The sequence below is a fragment of the Pelophylax lessonae genome (assembly GCF_965119305.1).
Source record: "Pelophylax lessonae genome assembly, chromosome: 4".
NCBI lineage: Eukaryota > Metazoa > Chordata > Amphibia > Anura > Ranidae > Pelophylax > Pelophylax lessonae.
In genome coordinates this window covers 624,047,942-624,058,839 of record NC_138771.1, presented here as the reverse complement: position 1 = coordinate 624,058,839, position 10,898 = coordinate 624,047,942, and the positions used below count along the sequence as shown (strand labels likewise).

General features: G+C 49.0%; 1 protein-coding gene and 1 pseudogene across 2 annotated transcripts in view; both read left to right on the top strand.

The window, feature by feature from the left end:
• Positions 1-644: 644 nt before the first annotated feature.
• On the top strand, positions 645-1,520 carry LOC309554698 (annotated as a pseudogene). The gene has a single exon. The product of its transcript is annotated as an uncharacterized misc_RNA (transcript).
• Positions 1,521-2,740: 1,220 nt separating this feature from the next.
• The window catches only part of LOC309554697 (NXPE family member 3-like), a gene marked incomplete at its 5' end in the record, with an annotated part of 146,005 nt that continues 137,847 nt past the window's right edge, over positions 2,741-10,898 (top strand). The window contains one exon of the mRNA XM_082256403.1: positions 2,741-2,862. Within this exon, the coding sequence (XP_082112529.1) occupies positions 2,741-2,862 (122 nt within the window). The remainder of the gene's footprint in view (positions 2,863-10,898) is intronic.

The following is a 10,898-nucleotide window of genomic DNA, read 5'->3' as shown; positions in this document are numbered from 1 at the left end:
TAGCCAATCAGGAGAGAGGAGGGTGGGCCGAATGACAGCTCCGTGTCTGAATGGACACAGGGAGCTGCAGCTCAGCTTGGGTGCCCCCATAGCAAGCTGTTTGCTGTGAGGGCACTTGATAGGAGGGAGGGGCCAGGAGCAGCAACGAGGGACCCCAGAAAAGGAGGATCCAGGCTGCTCTGTGCAAAACCAACTGTACAGAGGAGGTAAGTATAACATGTTTGTTTAAAAAAAAAAAAAGACAAGACTTTACAATCACTTTAAATGATTAGCACTGCTAATGTTATTATTAGTTTTCCAGACTGTGATGTTTTTGCAGGATCACTGTGACCCTTACCCTTTTTCTCCTGATGCATGGTGGGGGGGGGGGGGGGGGCATACCAAGAAGTCAGACACAGTGTATGTGTGAGACTGGAAGCAGACACATGGTACTGGGAAGAGATTACATCTGGTAGGAACAGAAGCTTTTTGTAATAAGACTCCTCCATGTAAGAATGTCATCATGTCTCTGAGTGAGTAATAAACCTTTCCCTGGTTTAGAAGTACATCCGAGCAGATACTGACAGCATTTCTAGCAACACCCCGAGAGACCTCTCATCGAAGAGACATAACAGTGGCGACGAGGATTGTGGATTTTATCACACATGGTCTTCATAGGGTTTATTCAACCATTCGATCCTGCTGCTGAGTCATGGAGCTCCTGGGTGGAGAGGCTGGAGCAGTGTATGAAAGCAATTAGTGTGTCTGTAGAAAATAAAGTTGCAGTTTTCCTCACAGCATTGGGTCAAGCTGCATATGGTACTCTCAGAGACCTCATTTCTCCAGATAAGCCGGCCTCTAAGCCCCTGCCTAAATTAATTCAGAAGCTACATGTGCACTAAAACCCGAAGCCTTTAGAAATTGCAGAGCGGTTTTAATTCTACAGTAGGAGGCAGCAGGCGGGGGATGACATAAAGACATATATCCTTGATTTATGTAAACTAGCTGCCACTTGTCAGTTTGGAGACTACCTGCAGACGGCTCTCCGCTACATGTATGTCATGGGACTCTGCGACCCAGCCATACAGAAACGTTTACTCACAGAACCCAACTTGACTCTGACGAAAGCCACTGACTTTGCTATGGTCATGGAGTTGGCTACACGGGATGCCACTCTACTGAAGGCACCACCTGAAACTCCTGCAAGCCAGGGTGAGGACATTTTTCTTACTGCTATCACCCGACACCCAAGACGACCGCCCCCAAATAAGCCTAAACCTCACCACTCTATTTCTCTAGGACGCCGGCTTGCTACCACTGTGGTAACACTACTCACAGTGCACCTGCTTGCAAGTTCAAGGATGTCATTTGTTTTCTTTGTGGAAAGACTGGTCATATTGGGCATGTTTGCCACAGCTCCCACTCCCCGAACACTACCACAAAAGGTAGACATAAATAGACATTTTGCGTGGATATGGACAATAATGGCTTTAGCTCTGATGATGAGACCTGTGTCCAGCATGCTGGACTGTTTTGAGTAGCTAGGAGTACTCCTGCAATAAAATTGGATGTCACACTCAATGGCTGTCCTGTCTCCATGGATGTTGATACAGGAGTGGCTGTGTCTGTCATTTCAAGGACTGATTTAAAGGCATTGGGTCTGTCCCTACAGCTCCAACCTATAAATCTCACATTACAAACCTACAGCAAGGAACTACTACAGCCCTTGGGTTATGTGAAACCCCTTGTTACATTAGGCAACCACAGTCAAACTCTACGCCTTTATGTTGTAAGTGAAGGAGGTCCTTCGTATTATGGTAGGGACTGGATTAAAGCCATGGGCATGCCTCCTTTTACCATTGCCCAATGTACATTGCTTTCTGCAGTAGACCATTGGTTGGAATCCCTAAAGTCACGCTTTAAGGAGGTTTTTGAGGACGCTTTGGGCACCGTACAAGGAAAGATGGCCCACTTCCTCTTGAAGCCTGTTGCTACACCTCGTTTTTGTAAGGCAAGATCAGTAACTTTTGCCTTGCAGAAGAAAGTGGAAGCAGAGCTGGACCACCTATTGGCTGAAAAGATCATAACGATAGAAGTGAATGGGCATCGCCAATTGTGCCTGTCAAGAAAAAGAATGGAGACATTAGGATTTGTGGGGATTTCAGGGTTGCCCTGAACAACCAACTTATTGTGGATCAATACCTATTGCCTCAACTTGAAGATCTATTTGGCTCACTGGCTGGAGGGCAAAAGTTTACAAAAATAGACTTAGGGTCCTTTCACGCGGGCAAATCGACCGACGGAGTCCATCCTGCTCAGCGGGGGATCGATCTGTGTGCGGAGACGGAGCTGTCAGATCCCCGCTGTCCTCTATGGGGTGATCGGATGAGAACGTACCATGTGTCCATTCTCACCTGATCCCATCCGATCCGCCAGATGGATGGAAAATAGGGTTTCCATCCGTCCGGATTTCACGGAATGGATCGGAATCGGATAGAAGCGGGTGTCAGCGGAGATGTCTCTGCTGACATCCGCTGCCCCATAGGGATGCATGGAGCATCCGATCAGGTCACCTGAAAAACTGACAGGCGGATCAGATCGGATCGCCCATGTGAAAGGACCCTTAAAGCAAGCTTACTTGCAACTGCAAGTACACCCAGATTCACGCCATCTGTTGACCATTAACACACATAAAGGATTATTCCAATATAATCGCATGGTTTTTGGCATAGCCCCAGCTCCAACCATCTGGCAGCGGATCATGGATGAGGTCCTGGCAGGCATACCTTTCATCCAATGTCTACTAGATGACATGCTTATCACCGGTCCCACTGATGAAGAACACAGAAAGAATGTTGAAGCTGTGCTAGAGAGACTCCAAAGGTATGGTTTACATGTCAATCTTTCAAAATGCAAATTTCTCAAGTCTCGACTGGAATTTTGTGCCCACACGGTGGACCGACATGGGTTACACACTGCTGAAGAAAAGGTTAAAGCCCTTTCCCATGCCCCTATTCCCCAGAATGTCACACAGCTCAGGTCCTACCTTGGCCTCCTAAATTACTATCACCATTTCATGCCGAACCTAGCACACCCGCTCTACCCGCTTACTGGATGCAAAAGCTAAATGGATATGGACAGAAAAATGTGAAGAAGCTTTTTGACTTTCTAAAGAACTCATTCTGTCTTCTGGAGTTCTGGTCCACTATGATTTAAAGAAACACGTCACCTTGGCTTGTGACACCTCGCCTTATGGACTGGGTGCCGTGCTTTCCCATGTCATGCCAGATGGCACAGAGTGCCCCATTTCTTTTGCCTCCAGGTCTTTAACCTCAGTAGAACAAAACTACTCCCAGATAGACAAGGAAGCTTTGGCCATTGTATGGGCCACAAAAAAATCTCACACGTACATCTATGGTCGGGAGTTCACACTTATCACTGAACACAAACCTCTGTTGTCAATACTGAACCCTCAGAAAGGAATTTTTACAACATAAGCATCTCGCTTACAAAGGTATGCTTTATTTTTGGGAGCTTAAACTTATTCTATCAGATACCGCTCCCATGATAGCCATGGCAATGCAGATGCAGTTTCCAGATTGCCACTTGGAGACCACCCACCAAGAGACTTACGCGTAGTGGAAATACACAGGCCATGATCCTGCATGTCCACCTCCCTATTTGCCAGACATACAGCCACAGATCCCTTATGCGATTCTGCTATGAGTAACATAGTACCTCATTTTTATTGGTTTATCATTTTGATTTTGTATATTGTATAACATTATTGTTGATTAATGAATAAAATGATAACTTTTTAACAGAACCATATGTTCACTCTTTGAGTCACTCTTAAAGTCCCATTTCTCTTAATATAGGAACCTCAATTTTTTTTTTTTTCATTTCTTTTTAGAGTTAGAGCGTTTTACAGCTGAAAAATTCCTCTTAAAAACACACTAATTCTGTTTTTTTTTTTCCAGCCAGAAAACTCCTCTGCCAAAAAACGCTGATGTCAGCCTAAGTGTGCATGGACACATAGGATAACATGCTGGGGAGTTTACAGGGTGTAGAAAAAAACACCCAAAGCCAAAAACAGCAGCTGTAAAAACGTCCAGTGTGGATGAGGCCTAACTAGCGTTTGTTACTGTTTGCACAGCATTGAACATCAAATAATCTTTTTAAATAAAAAACACAATAGTGGAAAAAACTATGAGTTATCCTTTGTCTTTGAATAAAAGTCTTTTGGAAACCCAAAACATATTGGGAGTAGGGATGAGCTTCGTGTTCGAATGGCATCCATAATGCACTGCGCGCGTACCCATCAGTGCAGCAAATCAGTGACGATCAGTGCTGCCTTATCAGTGCTGCCCCATTAGTGCAGCCCAATCAGTGCCCATTAGTACAGCCTTATGTCACTTGATTAGTAAGATTTTTTTTTTAAGATATTTGGACTTGTGTTTGCTGCCCCTGATTGTAATCATAGGATTATTTTACTTATTTGTATAATGACTAGCAGTGGCGGCTGGTGCTCCACGGGCCAAAAATTAACCCGGGACGGACCGGACCGGACCAACCCAATACCCCCCCCGGACCACACCAGCCCGCAAACCCTAGCATTGCCATGCAGCGGCAGCTTCTCCATAGTCCTCAGTCCCCCGCGTCTCCTTGAGTCTCCCCGAGTACTCCCGAGTCCTCCTCCATGGCCAATGGCATGGGTTCGCCTTTCGGCCAATTGGGAAACGGGTCTCAAACCCGCTTCCTGATTGGCCAGGAGGAGGATCCTTGTGACAATAGCGAATATTCATTCGCTATTGTCACGCAAATGGGTGGGCTCGGGGCGCAGTGCTCTGCGCTCCGAGCCCACCCTTTTTTGAAGCCTATTAGAGCCTCTGGCTCTAATCACGTACTTCAGAAAAAAATCATTGAACTCCATGCGTCCGGCACCCTGCATGTAGATTAGGGGGCCGGACGCATGGATAGGGGGGCGGCGCCCCATATGCACCAGCCCCCACTGGTGACTAGGAAGTCCGTAGTCATTATACAAATAAGTGAAAAAATCAGTGGCAGCAAACACAAGTCCAAATATCTTATAAGATTGGAGCAATCTTACTAATCCAGCGACATATTGCGATAGCACATATGAGGTGAGCAGGTCCAAATTATTATTGTCATCATATACAATTAAAAGTCTTAATTGTATATGATGCAATTCAATATGTTTGCTCAAGGACAAGGATGTTTAAAGACATTAAATTATATTATTAACATGATGCTCGCCATACCTGGGGGCGGAGGAGGGTAGGCGGAGCATTAGGCTGAGGTGCCACAGTTATTAGCATTGGCGGCCGTCTGGCCAGTTGTATTAAGTGTGGTCAGCGGCCTGTGTTCTGTCTGAATGTCCTCACCGGCCGGTATTGTCAAACCGGCAGGTAGCAATGTGATTGCTTTATGGGGCTGCCAGACTGATTTGCCTCCTGGACCCTGCCCTCCGGCCCAATTCGCCCCATAAGAATGGCACTTTACTAAAAGTGTAGAGCAAGCCGGTGGGGACCCTTTTCGTGCGGAAATCAGGAGAAGGCTGGGTTTTTTCTTGCCCCCCTGCAAAGTGCCACCCTAGGCCTGGGCCTTGTTGGCCTAGGCCAAGATACAGCACTGACTATATATACGTAGCAGCAGGGCAGTATATACCATAAATTACTAGATATATTTATAGGCCACTTGAGTTTGTCTATCAAGCCATTCAGTATCTATCGCTTTGTTCTGTATAAACCATACATTGACATCTATATATATATATATATATATATATATATATATATATATATATATATATATATATATATATATATATATATATATATATATATATATATATATATATAGGGCACTTGAGTATATATTACGCCATTAAGTATCTATCGGTCAGTTCAGCATAGACCATATATTGTTATCTCTATATATAATTGTAGAGAGGCGACCCTGGGTCACTGTGTGTGTTAGCAATCTATGCCTGGTTTTGATTAAGACAGGCCTGCTGATTGCTCACCTGTGGGCTGGGTTCGTATTATTCCCAGGGCTCCCAGATGGAGACAGCTGTACCCGGGCAGACAGGAGGTCTGGCCCAGGAATCAGAAGGGCTCCCAGTTGGAGACAGCTCTGTCCAAGAGAGACAGGAGGTCTCTATGAGTCAGAGGCTGCAGGTGGCAGCCAGAGCACATGTGTGTCTGCAAGAGACAGGTGACGGCTGGAGGACTAAGGCCAGAGTTCATGGTATGGGGACCAGCAAAAAGAGCAGAGGTACTGCTACTGAGAAACTGAGTGAGAGCTTGAGAGCCAGGTGGGCTAGTATTTTCGGTTTACTATATATTGACTGGAGAAGAACCCCTGCGTGGGAATTATATGTTATGGACTTTCCTTGTTCCTTTAATAAAAATGGGCTGCCATATAAATATATATTATATATACATATACAGTATATGCCACTTGAGTCAGAGGCGTAACTAGATTTCTCAGGGCCCCGGTGCAAGAAATCATGAAGGACCCCCTGGAGGAAGTAGAAGCAACAGCACACTGAGCTTCCCAGGGAATGGCTGTGCGGGGGATGGGGGGGTTACAGGACAAGTCTGATCATTGGAGGAGAGCACACTGAGTTCCCAGCATATTTATAGAACTAACCATGCTGTGCTCTCCTGCCTAGTGTGGTCAGCATTTGGTAGGAAAGCAGAGGGACTGTCAGGAACACCAGGGATTTCACATAAAGGAAGTAATACAAAGAACAGGAGACTTCTTTATACCAGTACATGGTACAGCAGACACATATTCTCGTATGTATTCTTCCAGTGTAAGGAAGCGTGCGTTTTTCTGCGATGCATCAGAGTATATCTAAATGTTAATCACCCTCTAGAACTCCTTCAAGACCCTCAACCTCTCACAGGCTTAGGAGGCCCCCTGGACACTGACAGGAGATGCATACATACAAAAAAAACAAAAAAAACAAACAAACTACCGTATATACTTCTAACCTGGGGAATGGGATCAGTGGCAGGGCTGGTGGGGAGAAGGGGAATGGCATCAGTAATAGTTCTGGTGGGGAGAGGGGTAATGGGATCAGTGACAAGGCTGGTGGGGAGAGGGGGGAATGGGATCAGCAGCAGGGCTGGTGAAGAGGGGAATGGGATCAGTAATAGTGCACCAACCATGGCGATGGTGGTGAGGAGGGTGGGAGCAGTGGCAGCGGTGGTGGTGGTGCGGGGTGTGGGATCAGGGGTGGTAATGGTGGTGAGGGGGGTGGGATCAGAGGCAGTAATGGTGGTGAGGGGTGTGGGATCAGAGGCAGTAATGGTGGTGAGGGGGGTGGGATCAGAGGCGGTAATGATGGTGCGGGGTGTGGGATCAGAGGCAGTAATGGTGGTGAGGGGGGTGGGATCAGAGGTGGTAATGGTGGTGCGGGGTGTGGGATCAGAGGCGGTAATGGTGGTGAGGGGGGTGGGATCAGAGGCGGTAATGGTGGTGCGGGGTGTGGGATCAGAGGAGGTAATGGTGGTGAGGGGGGTGGAATCAGAGGCGGTGAAATCAGTGGCGACGGTGGTGGGGAGGGAAGTGGGATCAGAGGCGGTAATGGTGGTGAGGGGGGGGGATCAGAGGCGGTAATGGTGGTGAGGGGGGTGGGATCAGTGGCGGTGCTGAAGGGGTGATGGTGGAGAGGGATCAGTGGGGGCGATGGTGGGGGGAGGTGGAGGAGGGGTGGGATGTGGTGTCACCACCACCTCTGTCTTACTGATCCCATCCCTCCACCACCGCAGATCTCATCCTGACATCCCCCAACACCTCTGTTGTAGAGGATGAGATCTGTTCTGTGCCAGGCATGGGATGAGATAATTAAGAGGCTGAGGCAGCATTCCAGCAAGGGTGGAGTTGGGGATCAAAAAGGCAAGTTCACTTACAATTAGCAGCTGCAGTCGAGTCGGTCAGTCAGCTTAATTATCCAGATATAGATTGGGCAGAAGGAAACGTGCAGTCAGCCAGGCTCTGCAGTTCCTAAATGTTTTGCAGGACACTTTAAGATGGTGAATGCACCGACAAGAAACAATGCCTATTTTACCTACTGACCTCGGACCTACTGATTACCAATAGGGTTGAGCGGACACCTAGATGTCCGTGTTCGACGGGTTCGGCCGAACTTTAAAAAAAAGTCCGGGTCCGTGTCCCGGACTTTTACCGAACTTTTCCCGGACACCGAACCCCATTGAAGTCAATGGGGACCCGAACTTTAAGGCACTAAAATGGCTCTAAAACACCAAAGGAAAGGGCTAGAGTGCTGCAAATGGCAGCAAAACGTAATTAAGAGCATGGCAAGTGCTCTGCAAACAAATGTGGATAGGGAAATAACTTAAAACAACAAAAAAAAACAGAAAAATAAAACAATGTTCTTCTTCATCTCTGAAGGACGAGGCCCATATGGAGTAGGAGGGAGGTTGAGGTGGTGGTGGATGTGGCGGTGACATAGGCGTGCGCACAGGGTGTGCTGGGTGTGCCTGGGCACACCCTAATCACCTAGGGCACATAGCATTGCCAGTGAGGAGATGGGAAAGATCTCCCTGGGACCTGCTCTGCTCTATTTCTCCTTGCCTACAGGTACATGGCCCCGATACATTACTCTCCCTGCTGGCAAACACATGCATGTGTATTTCAACTTTGGGGTGCACACCTTAATGCAATAGGCTGCGCACACCTATGGGCGGTGTAGGTGGAAGCGGCGGTGGAGGAGGACCAGGGCCGGATTAACAGCATCATGGGCTTGGTGCTGAGGATTTTGAAGGGCCTTAGGGCCGTGCCTTGCCATGCACCCAGAGGAGGAAGGGTGCAGCCATGCATGCCTAATTCAACATGGGATGCTGTCTCTGAAGCCCATAAACACATCCATGCATCGCCAACTGTCCCTCCTTGTCCGGCCTTCACGCTGTGTGGGGAGGTTCTGAGGGTGCTGCCTGGGGAAGCGAGCATAGAAGCCAGACTTCTGTGTTTACAAGTGACAGAAGAGCGGTAACAGTGAATATGGCCAACCCGGGGCCTATATAAAAGGTAGGGGCCTGGAGCTGCAGCTCCAATAGACCCTACATTAATCTGGCCCTGAGGAGGAGGACGAGGTAGCCAACACTGCTTCTTTTCACAAATTTTAAATGAGGGTACACCCCAAAAGAGTGAGAAAGAGCAAAAATGGAACAATGGGTGGGTAAGGTCGGTATCCATTGCTATTCTGCATAAGGTACGGAAAAGTCCCGTGGGATCCATGCCTGGTTCATTTTAATGAACGTGAGCTTGTCCACATTGTCTCTGGACAGGCGGCTGCGCTTGTCTGTTATAACGCCCCCAGCCGTGCTAAATACCCGTTCAGATAATACACTGGCTGCAGGGCACGCCAGCACCTCCAAGGCGTAAAGGGCAAGCTCAGGCCATGTGCCCAATTTGGAGACCCAGAAGTTGAAGGGGGCAGACCCGTCATTCACTACATGTAGGCGTGTGCACACATACTGCTCCACCATGTTGGTAAAATGCTGCCTCCTGCTAAGACGTTCCATCTGAGCTGCTGGTGCTGCTGTTTGTTGTGGCGTGCTGACAAAGCTTTTCCACATTTCGGCCATGCTAACCCTGCCTTCTGAGGTGCTGGCGGTGCCCTGGTTGCGTTGGCGACCTCCTCCTCCTCTGCCTTGTGCTTCCACTGTGGCCCCGCTGTCAGATGGGAATGCCAGCAGCATGGCGTCTACCAGCGTGCGCTTGTACTCGCGCATCTTGCGATCGCGCTCCAGTGAGTGAATTAAGGACGGTACGTTGTCCTTGTAACGGGGATCCAGCAGCGTGGCCACCCAGTAATCAGCACAAGTTAGAATGTGGGCAACTCGGCGGTCGTTGTGGAGACACTGCAGCATGTAATCGCTCATGTGTGCCAGGCTGCCCAGAGGCGACGAAAGGCTGTCCTCTGTGGGAGGTGTATGGTCCGTGTCCTCTGTATCCCCCCAGCCACGCACCAGTGATGGCCATGAGCTGGCCTGGGTGCCACCCTGCTGTGAACATGGTTCCATCTCCTCCTCCAGCTCCTCCTCCTCCTCATCCTCCTCATCCTCCAGAACTGTGCCCCTGCTGGACAATTGCGTCCCTGGCGTTTGCGTGTGCAGGAACCCACCCTCGGAGCCCCTTGCGAATGACTGCCCTGAAAGCCTTGGAAATGTTACCTCTTCATCCTCCTCCTCCTCCTCATCCTGTGCCACATCCTCTTCCATCATCGCCCGAATTGTTTTTTCAAGGAGGCATAGAAGTGGGATAGTTAAGCTGAGAACGGCGTCATTGCCACTGGCCATGTTGGTGGAGTACTCAAAACAGCGCAACAAGGCACACAGGTCTCGCATGGAGGCCCAGTTATTGGTGGTGAAGTGGTGCTGTTCCGCAGAGCGACTCACGCGTGCGTGCTGCAGCTGAAACTCCACTATGGCCTGCTGCTGCTCGCACAGTCTTTCCAGCATGTGCAAGGTGGAGTTCCACCTTGTGGGCACGTCACATATGAGGCGGTGAGCGGGAAGGCCGAAGTTACGCTGCAGCGCTGCCAGGCGAGCAGCAGCAGGGTGAGAACGCCGAAAGTGCGCACAAACGGCCCGCACTTTCTGCAGCAGCTCTGACATATCGGGGTAGTTTTTAAGGAACCTCTGCACCACCAAATTCAGCACATGCGCCAGGCAAGGGATGTGCGTCAAACCGGCTAGGCCCAGAGCTGCTATGAGATTTCGCCCGTTATCGCACACCACCAGGCCGGGCTTGAGGCTCGCTGGCAGCAACCACTCATTTGTCTGCTGTTCCATGCTCCTCCACAACTCCTGCGCGGTGTGTGGTTTGTCCCCCAAACAGGCAAGTTGTAAAACTGCCTGCTG